At 33.9% G+C, this 19,214-nt stretch overlaps 1 protein-coding gene across 5 annotated transcripts in view; it reads right to left on the bottom strand.

The window, feature by feature from the left end:
- Window positions 1–3,166: 3,166 nt before the first annotated feature.
- Window positions 3,167–19,214, bottom strand: part of robo1 (roundabout 1) — a 170,445-nt gene continuing 154,397 nt past the window's right edge. For 3 of the 5 annotated variants that reach the window (XM_070647015.1, XM_070647018.1, XM_070647017.1), the window contains 8 exons: window positions 17,865–17,957; window positions 17,591–17,789; window positions 17,167–17,441; window positions 16,872–17,100; window positions 9,740–10,195; window positions 9,504–9,681; window positions 9,183–9,440; window positions 3,167–5,773 (listed from right to left, as the gene is read on the bottom strand). In XM_070647015.1, the coding sequence (XP_070503116.1) occupies window positions 5,017–5,773; window positions 9,183–9,440; window positions 9,504–9,681; window positions 9,740–10,195; window positions 16,872–17,100; window positions 17,167–17,441; window positions 17,591–17,789; window positions 17,865–17,957 (2,445 nt within the window). In that variant the 3' untranslated portion in view covers window positions 3,167–5,016. Of the gene's footprint in view, window positions 5,774–8,220; window positions 8,329–9,182; window positions 9,441–9,503; window positions 9,682–9,739; window positions 10,196–16,871; window positions 17,101–17,166; window positions 17,442–17,590; window positions 17,790–17,864; window positions 17,958–19,214 lie in introns of all 5 variants that reach the window. The other 2 variants (XM_070647020.1, XM_070647019.1) reach the window with 2 other exon arrangements.

The raw sequence follows: 19,214 nt of genomic DNA, 5'->3' as shown, positions 1-19,214 counted from the left end.
AAAATTTAAAATGAATCTTACAAGATTTCTAAAATTAAAAATGGATTTTAAAAGATTTTAAGAAATGAGTTTTAAAACAGAGACTAAAATGAATGAAAAAAATCTTTGATGAAAAAAATCATTTTTTTTCATGATGAAAAAAATCATTTATTTTTTTCATAAAACGTACATTATTACGTAGAATTTAATCACGTAAGCTTCATAATTACGTAGAATTTCATCACGCAGGGCAAAAAACATTGTTTAAAATTTTTCTCAAAAGTTTTGTGTCAATCATGATGAAAATTTTGAAATTTTTTTAGCTCAAATATTGAATTAAACTAGAGTATTTTGAAACTTTACATGTTATTTAACTATATTTAATAAATTAGTGTAGTTTTCTGGTGTTTAAAGTACTCAAATTTATCATTTTTAACTTCATATTTGTGTACTTTTTCAATGGATTTATTATTGTTTCTCCATGAAAAAAATACCAAACTTCGTAGTTCATTTTCACGAATTTAACTAGTTTAAACACTAGAAAACTACACTAATATATTAAATATAGTTAAATAACATGTAAAGTTTCAAAATACTCTAGTTTAATTCAATATTTGAGCTAAAAACATTTCAAAATTTTCATCATGATTGACACAAAACTTTTGAGAAAAATTTTAAACAATGTTTTTTGCCCTGCGTGATGAAATTCTACGTAATTATGAAGCTTACGTGATTAAATTCTACGTAATAATGTACGTTTTATGAAAAAAATAAATGATTTTTTTCATCATGAAAAAAAATGATTTTTTTCATCAAAGATTTTTTTCATTCATTTTATTCTCTGTTTTAAAATGAAGTTTCAAAAATTTAAAATGAGTTTTAAAACATTTAAAATTTGAATATATCAGTTTTGAAGGATTTTTAACTTTGAAATAAATTTTAAAATCAAAAGTCGAAACTTCAAAATTTTTAAAATTTGAATGTTTCATTTTTGGAAGTTACAACATTTTAAAATTTTGAATTTTTCATGAAAATTAAAATTTTTAAATTTTAAAAACTTAAAAGGTTGAAATTTGAAAATATTTCAATTCTTTCAATAGAAAATTTAAAAGCTTTTCAATTGTATGAAAGTTAAAATTTGAAAAATTCAAAAGTTTGAAAGTTTTAAATTCAAAATTTAAATTTTAAGAAATTTTCCAAATTTAGATCTTTTATATTCTACAATTAAATTTTTTGAAAGTTTTTAAATTGAAAATTTAAGAATTTTCAAATTTAAATTTCTAAAATTTCTAAAACTTTTATTAAAAGAAATTAAAATCTTTAAATACTTTTCAATCTTAAATTCCCATCGCCATCAAATCAGCACTACCAACTCTGTCATTATAAATTTCTCATTACTAGAAATTCTATTCTCAACCAAGATAATAATTTAAAAAAGAACTTTTTTCCAAAAAAATTTAATTTTCTTTTCTACTAAAAAATTGAGATGGAAATGTTAATTGGTTCGTTAATTTTTAAAAATTACAAAATAAACTTAAAGCAACAAACAAAAAAGAACAAAAAAAAAAGAAATTCATCATTTCACTTCATTTTAGAGTTGTTTTCTTAATTTTTTTTACTATACAAAGCTTTTATCACACTATAAAAAATATCACAGATTCTATTTTTTTCTCTCTTTTTGCGAATACATATTACTAAGAAAGTTAAGATAAAGTTTAAAACATGTTGTTTTGGGGGAGTGGGGGTTGTGGGGGTTAGAGACAGTTAGGAATAATGGAACAAATTTTATATACAAAAAAAATTATTTTGTGCCATCATTTTTGAGAAAAATAACAAAAACAGATTTTTTGGAGTGAGGGGGTCGTTCACTTATTAGGTAACTGTTAAAGGGGTTTGAAATTTTTTTACATTTTTAAACAATTGAATTTATTTCATTCAAAAATTTATGGGGGGGTAGGGTCCTTAGGGGGGTCAAGAGTCAATTTTTCAAGTTACCTAATAAGTGAACGACCCTCCAGAGTCTTTTTTCGCATTGTTTTTGTCGTTTTACGTAATTGAAATCTTTTTTTTTTATTATTATTATTTTTGTCTATTATTAAATTCTTTAGAGCCTGCCTAGCAACAACGACAACAACAGCAAAAAAAAATAATAATGTTGACTTCATCATCGTAACTGACTTGATTTTTTACTGTCGTTGTTTCTGCTACGTTGACAGCAAAGCACCGCGACTAGGAATTTCTGCTTTACATTTTCAATTTCTTTCGAAAAATCTGCGGCTTGAATTTTAATGAGCTTTCCAAAAATATTTTTTTAATCGCAAAATTTTCTTTGAGATTTTTTTTTTTGTCATTTTTAAAATTTGAGAGCAAATTCTATCCTTTTTTGTGTGTGTGCGACAATATTGAACATGCCTTAGATAGGAAATTTGATTAGATGCGAAAAATCTAATTACAAATTTTTTTCCCCTTCCAATTTTTCCTTATTTTACGACTTTTTTCTGTCTTCAAAAAGCTTTCATCGTTTTAAATTTAAATTAAATTATTTTCGTATTCCGACAATATTGAGATTTCGTTTTTTGACGATTTTTGATGTCTTTTTATTGAGATGTACCTGATCAAACGAGAAATCCTTGATTCAATTAATGAGGATTTGAGATACGCGAATGTGTAGGAGACGGAAAAGGCAGTAAAAGAAGTCGATTGAGATGTGAAATTTTGTGAGGTAATAAAGTATGGTAAATTGACATAGATTGAATTAATTTTAATGGATTAGAGTCTTACATGTTGTAGTCAAGGTCGGAAGAGGTATTTGGCTTAATTCATTCAATTTTGGGAACCATGGACTGTGTCTAAAGAGGTAATTTGTCCTTAAAGATACTTCATTGGACATTTAACAGTCTGATTTGACTCTAAAGAGTCTCATTCGACCCAAAAGAGTCTCATTCGACCCAAAAGAGTCTCATTCGACCCAAAAGAGTCTCATTCGACCCAAAAGAGTCTCATTTGACCCAAAAGAGTCTCATTTGATCCAAAAGAGTCTCATTTGATCCTTAAAAAGCCTGATTTGGCCATAAAACCAAACAAAGCTATTCAAGATCATCATATTTGACCTTGTATGGATTCGGAGAGCTTCATTTACTCCAAAAGAGTCTTGCTCGGCCCAAAAAGCTATATTTTATTAAAAAATCATCTCTAACTGACATTTAGGCTAAGTCTGATTAAGTTATTTACCTAAAGTACCAAAATCAAAGCTATAATCAACTTAAGCAAGAAATTCATGAAAATTGTCACATAATTTCGACAATTTTCACCCAAAAAAGTCTTCAAAGCAGACAATTGAATCTGAATTCAATTTCTTCTTTATTAAAACTAACCAGACACCTTTGCCATGCTTCATTTTTTATCTCAAATCACTTCCTCTATCAACATCTTCCCAAACAGAAACAAAAAATCCAAAAAAATCATCATTTTTCACTTTAAATAATTTAGAATCTGATGAAAACCAGACAACAAAAGGAAAAAAAGGGAGCATGAAGTAAAAAGAAAATATTTCCTTGTTATGGAACAGCAGACAATATTTCTGCAACATCACAAGCAATTCCTTCTTTAAGCAACATAAACTCACAATTTTTATGACTCTCATCGTCATCGCCTTTTTCCTTTCTCTACTTCACGCCTGAGAAATTTATTTTCTTTTTCTTTTTTCTGTACAAAATCTTTTATTGCTGGTGTTGCTGCTGCTTTTTCTATCCAACAAACAAGACTTTCTGTACGAGAAAATAATGAACAAGGATTTTCATTTCATACTAGATAATATTAGAAAATAAGATTCATTTTTATGATTTTAGTTTCATGATGGAAATAAAAAAAGACAAAAATACATACGCAAATCGGGTGAAGAACCTTCTCGGAATGAGATGGAGATTGTCTTGTGACAAAAGAATGTCAGGAAGGAATACGAAAAATTTTATGTTCATGTTTAGTGTGAATGAAATTATTTGACAGATGAAATGAGTGGTAATGGTGATATCCTTTGGGTAGATTTTGGGGATTTTTGGGTGCTTTTTGGGGGAAATTTGATTTTTTTCGAACATCCAGGATGGTTTTGGTGATGATTTTAGATTTTTGATCAATTTTCCAGTATTTCCTGTTCTAGTCTAGACATTAAGTGTCTTAAATTCACTTTTGATCAGTTTCTTGGGTATTTCTTAGAGTACTCTAAAGCTATGCTAGAGAATATATCTAAGATGTGTCTGAGCAACTTGTCACTGACTGTACCAAGAGTGTGGAATTGTTCAATAACCATTCTATCAAGTTTTAGCATTTTTTACAATTTTTTGATCATTTCAAGCAGTGTTGAATGATTTTGACCAATTCCACATTCTTAGATGGTTGCTGTGTCCTTAATCTTATATGATCTTATAGTACGTATTATAGTTAGGACATCCTGCAAGCAGGTGCATACCCTGAGCCACCTTGATGGGCTAGATATAAGTTGAATTGGCAGGACTTTGAGAATCCGGACTTCAAAGGTCTAGAAAGGTGTCTAAATCAATGAGTGTAGACTCTAGTGATGGCACATCCTCATCAACTACCATCAATTACCATTCTCACCTCAAAAAATCTACCCAAAATCATCCCAAGGCACTCAACATCCAACCCAGAACAGAAAAAAAAACAAGGAAAAATAGGAAGGCAAAAAAAAAGTGCTATTAACAAGCTATTCAATTTGTCTTAAGACTACAATTGTCTTCAGTCTTTATACTTGTTATTTTTATGTCTCTATGCTCCGAATTGTTGATGTGATATTGCGACATTCAATGTTGTGGAACTGCACAGACGAGGGAAAGTTTTCTTTCCTTGATGATGATAACAAAAAAAAGTTGTGGATATATGTGTGAGCTAGCAGTAGAAGAAGAAGAAATTTTCTTTATTTCCTTCCTTCCTCTCAAATTTGATATTCAGCTTATAGTGCTGATAACCCACACACAATTTTTGTGCATGTACAACAGCATTTATCACAATAATAAAGTTCCTTTAATTTTCATCGCCAATCCTCAATGCTTGATTTTTATTATTATTTATCTGAATTGATGTTGGATGACTAGGTGGTTCCTCATAAACACATGACGTGTCACTACACGAACAGCATGTATCACCTCCACTACCACTATCACGACTCGTTTGCTCACAATGATGATGATTATTATGCTTATAATGATGATTATTTGATTTATTTATCAGCTCTGGATCATTAACCGATAAAATTGCATCATCTGTCAATGTATCGTCACATGAATAACTATTACCAATTTCATCATCGTCATCATGCTCTGTCGTCTCCTCATTTTCGGAAATTGTCACTTTACCTAAATTACATGAATTCTCATCATCATCACCACAATGCGACTCATCACCAATTATATATTCGTAATTTGCATGATTCTGATCTGGTGTTGTTACTGCTGCAATTTGATGATTATAAGGAATTGTATCTTGTGGCGATAGTTGATGCTTTTGATTGCTATTACTATTATTGTTATTATTTCCACCACGATGATGATGTTTAGTCTTTTTGTTTCTCTTATTATTGTTATTATTACCATTATGATTAAAATGTGAATGTGTATGATGATTGTGACGTTGTTGACGTTCCATTGAGTAACAATCGGACGAACATTTATAAATGGAATTATCGTTGAGTGAGCCAAAACTTGTCGGATTATTGAGTGCTGTTGGTGTCGTTTGCTTTGAATTTGAGCAATTTGGCAATGCATCGTAGCTATCGCATAATCTAAAATTCCAGCAGGCATTAAGGAAGAGAAAAGAAAGAAAAAAATAATTTTCTCGTTAGTAAAATTTTCATTTAAAATGAGATTATCAAGATTTATTATTGTATGTGAGCATATATGAGGAAATTTAATTTTGATGTAGGAACATTTTACGGACGGAAATATGAATGAGGATTTCGTTTTATGGGTGGATTGTTTGTTGAGACTGTTTGTGCTTGATTTTGTCTGACATTGAATTATTTGTTTGAGAAAGTTATTTTTGGAGTTGTGAGGAATTTGATATTTTTGAATGTAGAATTTAGGAAGGCTTTAAGCTTTGAAATGCTTTTTTGTGGATTTATGTATTTAAGTACAATGTTTGCAATGACTAGACTGAGATGAAATTATGTAAAATAGGAATTTAAATCAGAATTCGGCAAGTCTAGCTGACAAGGTTTGGATTGCAAAAGTTCAAGTCCTTATAATATCATGAAGTGCATCGATATCGAATCCCTAACTGGTACAATTTAATGAAATATTGAGCTGTCGACAGTCGTTCTCTAAACTCGGCATCTGGTCCCTGTACGGACCATACAAGGAATTAAAAAGTTACAAGTAAGTAAGTATCGAAATCCCTCGTTCTTATCCTTCTTTTCTCTGATTTAAGAGTGTATTCTGCGATCTGAACCTAAAAAACCCTTTCTCGAAATTTATACGGAATCAAATGACTTATTTGACTTATTCGTGCAAAATTCTAGACGAATTCAAGCTATATCTATTTTTCGAATGGTGTATCCCAAAGAAAAGTAAGGTAGTACATGCCAGAGTGCCTAGATCAATGCCAAGACTCAGAAGTTCATTTCATCAGGATGTGATTCACAGAGTTGACTTGTTTTCAGAATTAGTCAGCAAAAGTCCATCGAATTTCTGCTTCCACAGTATGCCATCTTCCGCTGAAGGCTTTTTTTAGCAGATTGCCAATTTCTACAGATGGAAGTGGACTAACAAGCTGAAAAATCCAATTATTGCCAACTCTGTAGTTTCAACTCGTAAAATTGTGCAATTTTAAAATTATTACCATTACCCTTTCCCATATGCAGCATTTCAAGTTCCTGCACATACGTTCCTTTCATCAACTGAATTTCCCATGAGAAATCTCAAGTACAAATAGCAGAAGCATGTACTTAATTTTTCACATTAAATTGAAAATGATCTCAACGATAGAAAAATCTAGTCTCTCACAATGTTCAAGTATCAATTCCGCTAAGAATCATCAAGTATTTGCAAAAATATATAAAATTGTTCACAGAATATAAAATCCCTCTTCTATGTACATCTGCTATACTCATTAAGAGCTTTTAATAAAAGAGAATAAAGAAGAAATCATTAATGAGATTCTATGTAAATTAACATCATTAGCTTCAAGCTACAAACTGAATGAATACAAATTTATTAAATATTCTCTTTCATTTTCAACTCGTTTTTTTTTCGTCTATAATTTGTTCTATTTGAAAATTGTGATGCTTACCACAGCTTAAACACTGAATAAATTACCACATAAAAGCTCTCGTGCTACAAAAAGCTTTCCATTATTTTTCATTTATGTATATACAAATGATTTCCTTTGATCATTTTCATATTCAAAACTGAGGAATGAGATGGGTGAAAAAAAATAGCATAAATTTGATTTTTCTCAATTTCCTTAATATGCATACATAAATCTTCCACTTTCATGTTGTATGTTCATTCTATTCACTCATTTTTTTTTTTTTGATTGTAGCATTCAGAATGTTGTTGTGTTTATGCAGTACAAGTAGCAAAAAGATGAAATTAAAGGAAAAACTCCCTTGGGTTGAAATTGGTAGGGATATGAGCTTTTAGAAGCAATTACTTCAGACCTTATCAGAAATGACGTATTAACTCAAATAGCACAAGTCGGTTAATCATTTCAAAATCCAATCTCAGACCGAGGTGACTCCAGCATGGTGTTGAATTTGAATTGAATCCTAGTCAGAGTCACGTCGGTCTTGGTCACCCCAGGTGCTATTTGGATAAGTAGACTGAAATTCTTGTGAGCTTCAATCTCTGTTATTAAGGAATCTAGACTAGAAATCAAGTGAAACTGACATTAGGCAGCTCGTATTTTCAAGAAGTTCAACTGTCAGTTGGTCACTTAAATTCGCCTTCTTCAAGACACTGCCTCTTAACCGCTTTAAAAGCACATGTCAAAAAACTCGAGGTACTCCTGCCTGAGATCAACCTAAGCCTTCCTATCTATTTCCAACCCATCAAACCTCATATGCAGTTAGTATGTTAATTTCAAAATGTATTGATGTATTCAGGATTAGCCTGAGGGTTAGTTTAGAGTTCAGCAAGAGTGTTAATACATGAATGAACCTTATGAGTCAACTCCAAGTCAACTCTTAAGCACAAAAGTAAAGCTTACACCCTCCATAAACTTAAAACTTACCCCTGTCAGAGACTTTTTTGTGGTTCATTCTTGACAGCCCCAGTCATATTATTGGGAATATTCTTTCGTATCACCCATGGACTTGGACAATCTTTAGTTTGGGGTGAACTGTGAATAAATAATGTTTAAAAATGAGTGAAGGAATGATGATGAGTTTTGTCTGTGACCTGGAGATGTACAGGGATAGACTTAGCACTTAAAATAGAGATTCTCAAGTTTTGTGGATTTGCACATACCAGTGCAAGACTTAATAGTGTGTCAAAGATCACAATTTGAGCAGAATTGATTTAGAGAAGGAGTTGAGTGATAAATGCACAGATTTTGAACATTTTGAACCCAAACACAGAGTTGTAAAAACTGAAAATGTCATGAACCGTATGCCGTGATAGGTTTTGGCTGATGCTTATAACCAAGTGAGTCAGAAGTTGTTCTAAGGCACAATAAAGCTTAGACAACACTGTGACATAAATGAAACACTCCACAACCATGTTTGAAAATGTCATAATAATAAACATAAAAGCCTTCATTCCCGACTGAACAATTCAATTTAATGATCAATGATTCCCACTCAATAATTGGTCGGCAAATAATGGCAGCCATAAAATGATACACAATTCAGTCAAAAACAAGACAAGATCTCAAATCTTTTACAATTTCCTCGAAAAAATTTCCTTTCTCCAAAAATAAAATTCAAATCTTTCCCCAAGGGTGCCGTACCTACATGTATAGTACATGAACATGAAATACTTCGACATGCAAGAGTGATTTACATTTCAAAAATCAAAGAACATTATTCGGTTTTCTCTCTCTTATTTCTATACATTTATGGTACAGAGGATACTATAAGGTTATGTATTTATGTACCGGTACAACGTTTGTTTGATGATGATGATGATACTAAATAACCAGCAGAGCATCAAGAACAAGAAAATGCCAAAAGCTTTATTTTTTTATTCTCTTACCTGGAATTAAATTTCCTTTGCTGATATGGCTCATATTCATTATAGATATGTTCAGTTATCAATGTTTGCTGTTGTGGTGGACAGCATGGATTATTAGAATTGTTCATCATGTGGTTATAAGCTTGCTGTTGATTCATTGCCGACTCGTGACATAGGAATGGTAGTGGTCGAGTTGTATATGGCATACCATTTGAGGAATTTTTACTTGATGATGTCGCATGATTGTAGTTATATTCAGACCCTTGTGATATGTTCATGCTGTGATCAAACAAAAAGGAGGAAGTTAGAGACAATTTTCTTTCATATGACCAATGAACTTACTTTGGCTGTTGCTGTCTTGATGACATTCCTGAGCCGCTGCGGGAGCTTAATGATGATTTCTTACAATTTGGTACGATGCCTGCGGTGAAAGGATCGGATCCATAGTCGGATGACATTTCCGGGATTGGTGGTGGACCCATTGGTGGTGGTGGAAGGAAGTCTATCCAATTTGTAGGTGCTAAATGGAAATCAAAAACTTTAAGAATCAATTAAATGTAAAATTACTTAGTATTTACCTGGATTATAATGTTTAGGGAACATACAGTGCATCTGTTTACCATCCGAATGTAAACTAGACGTACCCGATGATCCACCAGCTCCGATTTCGTGCTCAGAATGTGAATGAGATGGATTTGTGCACATATCCGTTGGCATTGAATTAATTAACATTGTTGTGGCATATGGCGTTGGATTGTCGGGAGATTTTCGACAGTTATAAAAAGAAGTAATATTTCTTGGATCAACTTCAGCATAATCTGTACCACAGTCGGTATAATTTCCTTGCGATGATCCCAATTGTGAATTTTCAAGTAATTTCATACCACTTAGACCGGAATCTTTATCCATATCACCTGTTCGCCATCCACGATTATTTTGTAAAGGTCCAATAGATGATTTAAAATCAATCCATAAACTCTCTTTGCCATTAATATTCATCATCACGTCGCCACCATTAACGACGCTTGGAACTGCTTTGGAAGATATAAAAAATAAAAAAAAAATATTGAGGCGTGAGTAATAAAATGAAATTCATAATGTATCATTAACATTATGCTTCGAAGACTATTTTCGGATAGTGTTTATTGTTCAGCCAGTCAGTCAGTCACTCAGTCAGTCAACGGAGTATTAGAGGATGAACCATAGACAGGTTGATTAATATTTAGAAACAAAAGAAGAGACTTTTTGGATGAAAAAGAAGCATAAAAAAAATACATGAAACATAAAAGATGATACAAGTGCTGACTGGCGATTTTATGGATGAAGGAAAATATTAAATAATTTCAAATTCCATCGACGTAATATTTTTGCTGTGCCTTCAACGGTCAAGGGGGGAAAAGAAGAAGTAAGAAAGATAAAGAGAATTATTACGTGAGGTAAGCAACAAATGAAAATGACGTAGAATTTCTTTTTTTTATGTCTATTTCTTTACTACATGAATGTGAATAAGAAGAAGGATGGATGAATTGTTGACTTTAAATAATTTTAGGGATCGATATCAGGAAAGTGCTTTGGATAGTTATTTATTGATGTATGCATATAATTTTATTCATTGAATTTTTTATGTTGATTTATTTTCTTGGAATTGGAGTAACTTTTGTTGTAGGAAGTAAAAACTATTGTTATGGGATTTCTGGGAATTTATTGTGAACTTTGTATTAATAATTTGTTAAATTTGAGACCAATTTTAAGAACTCTAAATATTTGCATTTAAAAAATTGAGGCAGACTCTTTGCATCTCTTAAAATTGTAAAAAATTTCTCTGCTTTCCAAAAAATGGATGCAAACTAGTAATGAAGCGGATCACGCTTCATGGGAATATTCACACCATACGTAGATCAAAAAACTGTACAGAAAAGTAAGAATTAAAAACACAACTTGAACAAAATAATTGATTTATGAGATAAATGTGATAAAAAATGATTATTTACACGTTAACTAAAATTATTTAAATGAATGAAATGCATCCGAACAATTAAAGTTCGAGCTTCGCTCGAAAAATTTTTCTACTCACAGCAACATATTTTCATAGATATGCAGTTTCTAGTGCTTGGGAAAATTTTCACGCCTTCACTCGCTTCGCTCCGTTCAGGTCGTAAAAATTTGTGAGCTTCGCTCAACCAAGTTCGAGCTGCGTTCGAACTACTTGAGTTCAAGCTTCGCTCGAACCATTTCTCATCTCACGGCATCATATTTTCATAGATATGCAGTTTCTAGAGCTTGGGAAAATTTTCACGCCTTCACTCGCTTCGCTCCGTTCAGGCCGTAAAAATTTGTGAGCTTCGCTCAACCAATTCCGAACTGCGTTCGAACTGCTTGAGTTCGAGCTTCGCTCGAACCATTTCTCATCTCACGGCAACATATTTTCATAGATATGCAGTTTCTAGTGCTTGGGAAAATTTTCACGCCTTCACTCGCTTCGCTCCGTTCATGTCGTAAAAATTTGTGAGCTTCGCTCAACCAAGTTCGTGCTGCGTTCGAACTACTTGAGTTCAAGCTTTGCTCGAACCATTTCTCAACTCACGGCATCATATTTTCATAGATATGCAGCTTCTAGTGCTTGCCGTTCAAGTCGCAAAAATTTGTGAGCTTTGCTCGCCCGACTTGGGTAGATTACAGTACTTTTATAGAACACTATACGAGCCGGGCTGAGCTTCGCTCGCCCGACTTGGGTAGATTACAGTACTTTTATAGAACACTATACGAGCCGGGCTGAGCTTCGCTCGCCCGACTTGGGTAGATTACAGTACTTTTATAGATCACTTTACGAGCCGGGCTGAGCTTCGCTCGCCCGACTTGGGCAGATTACAGTACTTTTATAGATCACTTTACGAGCCGGGCTGAGCTTCGCTCGCCCGACTTGGGCAGATTACAGTACTTTTATAGATCACTATACGAGCCGGGCTGAGCTTCGCTCGCCCGACTTGGGCAGATTACAGTACTTTTATAGATCACTATACGAGCCGGGCTGAGCTTCGCTCGCCCGACTTGGGTAGATTACAGTACTTTTATAGATCACTTTACGAGCCGGGCTGAGCTTCGCTCGCCCGACTTGGGCAGATTACAGTACTTTTATAGATCACTATACGAGCCGGGCTGAGCTTCGCTCGCCCGACTTGGGTAGATTACAGTACTTTTATAGATCACTTTACGAGCCGGGCTGAGCTTCGCTCGCCCGACTTGGGCAGATTACAGTACTTTTATAGATCAGTATACGAGCCGGGCTGAGCTTCGCTCGCCCGACTTGGGTAGATTAAAGTACTTTTAAAAATCGCTAAGCCTTATAGTCCAGTAGGATCCGTATAATTTCCAGACACATAAAAACAAGATCCAGTAGGATCCAGTTCACTTCTAGACCATAAAAATAAGATCCAGTAGGATCCATACAACTTCCAGATGCGTAAAAACAAGATCCAGTAGGATCCAGTTTACTTCTAGAACATTAAAATGAGATCCAGTAGGATCCATATAACTCCCAGACACATAAAAACAAGATCCAGTAGGATCCAGTTCACTTCTAGACCATTAAAATAAGATCCAGTAGGATCCATACAACTTCCAGATGCATAAAAACAAGATCCAGTAGGATCCAGTTCACTTCTAGACCATTAAAATGAGATCCAGTAGGATCCATATAACTCCCAGACACATAAAAACAAGATCCAGTAGGATCCAGTTCACTTCTAGACCAGTAAAATAAGATCCAGTAGGATCCATACAACTTCCAGATGCATAAAAACAAGATCCAGTAGGATCCAGTTCACTTCTAGACCATTAAAATGAGATCCAGTAGGATCCATATAACTCCCAGACACATAAAAACAAGATCCAGTAGGATCCAGTTCACTTCTAGACCATTAAAATAAGATCCAGTAGGATCCATACAACTTCCAGATGCATAAAAACAAGATCCAGTAGGATCCAGTTCACTTCTAGACCATTAAAATGAGATCCAGTAGGATCCATATAACTCCCAGACACATAAAAACAAGATCCAGTAGGATCCAGTTCACTTCTAGACCAGTAAAATAAGATCCAGTAGGATCCATACAACTTCCAGATGCATAAAAACAAGATCCAGTAGGATCCAGTTCACTTCTAGACCATTAAAATGAGATCCAGTAGGATCCATATAACTCCCAGACACATAAAAACAAGATCCAGTAGGATCCAGTTCACTTCTAGACCATTAAAATAAGATCCAGTAGGATCCATACAACTTCCAGATGCATAAAAACAAGATCCAGTAGGATCCAGTTCACTTCTAGACCATTAAAATAAGATCCAGTAGGATCCATACAACTTCCAGATGCATAAAAACAAGATCCAGTAGGATCCAGTTTACTTCTAGACCATTAAAATAAGATCCAGTAGGATCCATACAACTTCCAGATGCATAAAAACAAGATCCAGTAGGATCCAGTTCACTTCTAGACCATTAGAACGAGATCCAGTAGGATCCATATAACTCCCAGACACATAAAAACAAGATCCAGTAGGATCCAGTTCACTTCTAGACCATTAAAATAAGATCCAGTAGGATCCATACAACTTCCAGATGCATAAAAACAAGATCCAGTAGGATCCAGTTCACTTCTAGACCATTAGAACGAGATCCAGTAGGATCCATATAACTCCCAGACACATAAAAACAAGATCCAGTAGGATCCAGTTCACTTCTAGACCATTAGAACGAGATCCAGTAGGATCCATATAACTCCCAGACACATAAAAACAAGATCCAGTAGGATCCAGTTCACTTCTAGACCATTAAAATAAGATCCAGTAGGATCCATACAACTTCCAGATGCATAAAAACAAGATCCAGTAGGATCCAGTTCACTTCTAGACCATTAAAATAAGATCCAGTAGGATCCATATAACTCCCAGACACATAAAAACAAGATCCAGTTGGATCCATATAACTCCCAGACACATAAAAACAAGATCCAGTAGGATCCAGTTTACTTCTAGACCATCAAAATAAGATCCAGTAGGATCCATACAACTTCCAGATGCATAAAAACAAGATCCAGTAGGATCCAGTTCACTTCTAGACCATTAGAACGAGATCCAGTAGGATCTATATAACTCCCAGACACATAAAAACAAGATCCAGTAGGATCCAGTTCACTTCTAGACCATTAAAATGAGATCCAGTAAGATTCAGTTCAATTTATTTTTTTGTTTGTTTACAAAAATGTATTTTGCAATAATCGACTATAATTTGGACCAAAAAAAGACAGTTTTTTACATCTTGTGCCTTAATGGAAGCATCTTATGGCTCCAAAAACAATACAGTTCTTGCCATACCCATTCCCTACCAGAAGCAAAAAACCCGAAGTCTTAGTATTGAGTTTGAAGAGAGATATCGTGCTGATTAACTAACTAACTAACTAACTAACTAACTAACTAACTAACTAACTAACTAAATAACAGAAAGTGTTTTTTTGCGATTTCTCGGCACAGGAAGCACCAATCAAGATGCGGTTTTCACTGTTGGATTGGTATTTTCAGGCACAGACTTTCCACCATTGGAAATATTTGTCAATTCTGTAAGTCTGATGCAGGAAATTAAAAAAACTGAAATTTCAAAATACCAAAAGCAATATATTCACCCAAATTGAAAATTTGGTGTGAATATGATTCTCTGTATTGACGTTGAATTTTTGCATCCGAAAGACTGCTTCAATTGCTTTTTGAATCTCTAAAAATTGAAGCAGACGTTTTGCTTGCCAAAAGAATTTGATAAGACACTGACTCTGTGCGAAGTAAAGCTCATTGCATTTCTTAAAATTCATTTAAACTCTTTGCTTTTAAAAATAATTGATGCAGAGCTCTTTGCATCTCTAAAAATTGAAGAAAAGCTTTCGGCATCTCTAAAAACTGAAGCGAGTAATTTTTGCATCCTATGATAACCGTCTAGAGTACTTTCGCATCTATAGAAATTGAGTCAGACTCTTTGCATCTAAGTATGATTGAAGCAAAACTCTCTGAATTCAAAAATAATTGAAGCGAAATTCATTGTATCTTCAATAATTGTTGCATCTCTAACAATTGAAGCAAACAATCAACAAATTTCATAATTCACAAACCCTAAAAATTCAACAAATCTTGAATGATTCATTCCCAGCAATCCCACAACAAAACCAAAATTTCCAATCAATAATTTTAGTCACATTTAATGCAATAAAATAATAAATCGTTTTAAAATTTATAAAGTCATAAAACCACTTCAAATTTCCTCAAAAAAAAAAAAAGAACTTTCATTTCTGCTTCATTTTGGATTATGCAAAATTATAAATTGTTTAAAAGTAATTTAAAAATTTTAATAGCATTTAAAATTGTTTAACGTTCTGAATATCAATCATCATCATAAATAATTTTATTACATTCCCTAAATGAAGTCTTTTTATTTTAAGTCTACCTATGTCAAAAATCTGCTTATAAATAATATTATGTTAATTATTTATTCAGAACACGACTCGACATGTAATAAACTGACCATCCCTTGAATAAATATGAAAACAAAAAGAAACAATATCATTACAGTTTGTACGGAATTACTGACACGTTTGTTAGACTATAGTAAAGAGCAGGGGTGGACAACCTGTGCGTTATGGCATATCTTAGTGGTAAGCATCGACTGAAACCGAACACGGCAGACGGTTTAAGCCATTTTCAATCATTTTTGTGGCAAACAGGTTGCCCACCACTGGAAGATAGCATAGACCAGTAATGCACAACCTTCTATCTTTTGGAGCACACCTGAACCGAAGCAGCACTCGGCAGATGGTTTATAGAATTTCCAAAAATCCACTCTAGTGTGCCGCGGCCCACAGGTCACCCAAAACTGCTATTGACTCTATACATCCATCAATTCACTTGTATTTGCTGTTAACATGAGTGATAATTTAACAGAAAATCGATTTGTAAGCAGCTTTTTTTCTGTTACAATATAAATTTTTTGTAAACAGAAAAATTCTTTGGAAATAATTTATTCAAGTCAAACTTCCTTTCCATCAAATATATCAATATATATGAGTAATATCAAACAGTGGTTGCTTCTTCTTATTCGCTACAAATGTTCGAAATAAATAATTCAATATTCTTGTCAATATTTATAGCTTAAACAATAAACAGACTTCCGGATATTTGAATGTGTTGAACATGGAACAAAGCATAAATGTTTTAGATACACGTGTGGCCGGAGGGTGCCAATGGGTTGAGATGGTGAGATTTAAAGATCATGTGGAAGCGGAATTTGGATGGAAGATTCTTTGGTTGAATAGAATCAGTGTTGTTTGAACAGTGTGATGCAGCTGTTGTATAGGCATAGATACTAGTGAATTGCTGGTAATGCCATGAACTGCATGCTGTGTGCTTATTACTTAGGTGTGCCTTGGCACAAGAAAGGGATAAACAGATGCATAGAACGGCAAAAACCTTTCATGCCGAAGCTCTATGTCACAGTCAGCAACCAGTGTGTCGACTCGAATCCTCACAAAATTTGAATCGACATCAAGCTCTGATATCATCACTTCCAGGATACAACTCAATTTCCATACTCCACTGGCACACCCTCAACTTCACATATCCTCTCTCAATTCCAATTCTATTCAATAATTCACAAATCTATGTTTTACTTACCGCTTAAATGTTGAAGTCCTTTCGATAAATTCTTTCTCTTTCTGTACAGGAACCGAAGAGTGAATGCCGTCGAGACGAGAAACATGACAAGTACAATTGCAATGACTATCATAAACCATGGTTCATTTATGATGCTCTCATTTGAGTATGGCTCGCCTGAGGCTGAAATGCCGCTTGGATGTGCTCGTGGTGGTGATACAAGATGTGCAGGATCCATGATCAGGGACACCTTTATGGATTTGAGAAAAAAATGGTTATTCATTGCAACTTTAATAGTAAAATATTCATGACTTACCGGCTTGGAATATGGCCCAGCGCCAACTCTAGTATATGCAACAACACGAACATTATATGTAGCACCTGTTGTCAAATTATGCAATCCAACTGATAATGTCGTTGCATTTAAAGTCATTTGTGCGAGAATTTTTGTCGAATTTCCAGCTTTAACTTGAATTTTATAACCAAGTAAAATGCCATTGTGATCCTGAGGAGGCGGTGGATTCCAACGGACAACGCCTGATGTTAAATTTAACATACCCACTTGTACGTTTGATGGAGATGCTGTGGGAACTAATGACAGAACATGGTAAAAAAATCATGTTAGAATGAATTAATTTTTGCTGTTGCTGTTCATCCAGAATTTGAAATAAAAAAACAGCATAGCCATGTTCAACGAGACGTAACATGGAAGAGAAAAATGAAATGTCAACTGTACTTACCATCCTCCAATGTTTGTACGATTTTAGAATTACTCGGCATGCCTTCAACTGAACGATAAAATGGTGATATGAAAAATTCATACTTTGTGAATTTACTGAGACTTCCAACGTCATACATTTCGAGATCGGGTTCGGTTACGATGTGTGTAATGTATTTTTGAGAGCCGCTGTTAAGTTCTCGATATCGAACGAGAAGACCCTAAATTTAAAAAAATTAAATTTTTAGTCCTGTATGTTGCGGATAAAATTCAATTAAATTATTCCACTGAATTACCTCAATGTAGTATTCCGTATTACTCAATAACAAATGCCATTCGAGACGTACTGCCGTTGAATTAACTGCCAGAGCATCTGTCAATTCCAGAACCTGTACGCAAAAAATACAAAAAAAAAAATTATATGAAATGAGAAAACACAAATTTCACAAGTGAATGATTTGATTGAAAGGGAATTGAATGGCACAATTTCAATTTTTTTCAATTTTTTTTTTTCTTTCTTTGCTGCTTTCCTTCCTTCCTTCCTACATTCTTACTTTCTGTTCACGACAAATGTTGACGTTGATTTGGTAAAAAAAATAAGTCTCAAAAAATATATGAAATAATTTTCATTTTGGCGTTGCCTGCCTTTTGTTAAGGGTTTTTGTAGGCTTATTTGTTGATCATGTGGAAGTAATGTGCTTATTGATAGAAAGGGGAAAAATGTGGCTTATAGCTAGGAAGGAGCTATTCTGTTGATATGTAACGAGAAGCAATGAAACAATTGTTTTGTCGTTTTTCAAGGAGTACCCCTATTTTATACACCCGAATAGAACAAATCGATTAATGGATCAGACATCTTGCTTCAAAACAACATAACTCTGACTTGACGCTGGATTCAGTTCAAGTTCGGTGTCATGTCACAGTCACACCAGCCTGATGTAGGATGTCAATTAACTAATTTGTGCTAGTAGATAGAACTATGTATCTCAAGGTATAATCTACCGAAGAAGCTATTGATAGAGAGAATCCGAACAGCACAATCAATTAAGAGGAAAGTTGGAAGTAGCCAATACGTCCCCATCAGGGTATTCTAATGTCTTGTCGTCAACGCGGAGAAGCAGTGGGACCTTAGCTTCTGTACTGTCTCGGGTACAGTACAATACAACAAACCGCATTTTATGACGTAAAAATGTGTCGAAATCAGCAGTCTCGGTGCCGTCAGGACAGCTTAGAACAACTTCACAGCTTGTCGTTACCACGACAACATAGCTATGTCCTAGCAAACACGTTGTGCCCTAGCGACTACATTGTGCAATTCGAGTTAGCAACTCTTGAGCATTGTTCCTCAATTCCCTAATTCCTCCACATCATCCCCAAAATATCCCATTCACCAAGTTTTACAGCAATATAAAAAATAAATTCAAATTAAAGTAATGTGAAATACAAAAATTGAAATGGAAATGGAAGTGCGTGTTTCTGATCGACATTTGTGTGTGAGAGTTCATCTGTGCACAGTCGACAGGAAAAGCGAGACAGAGAGAAAAGAATTGAAAATTTTTCCATTTAATTTTCAAGAGCATACGATGAATAAAAAATTTATGCTGTATTTAAAAATAAGCAGGAATAATTTTTTTTATTTCAATTGC

Source organism: Chironomus tepperi, unplaced genomic scaffold, assembly GCF_022539635.2.
Source record: "Chironomus tepperi strain 1889 unplaced genomic scaffold, CSIRO-AGI_Ctep_v1 contig_369, whole genome shotgun sequence".
Lineage (NCBI taxonomy): Eukaryota > Metazoa > Arthropoda > Insecta > Diptera > Chironomidae > Chironomus > Chironomus tepperi.
This window is presented reverse-complemented; position numbering and strand designations above follow the sequence as displayed.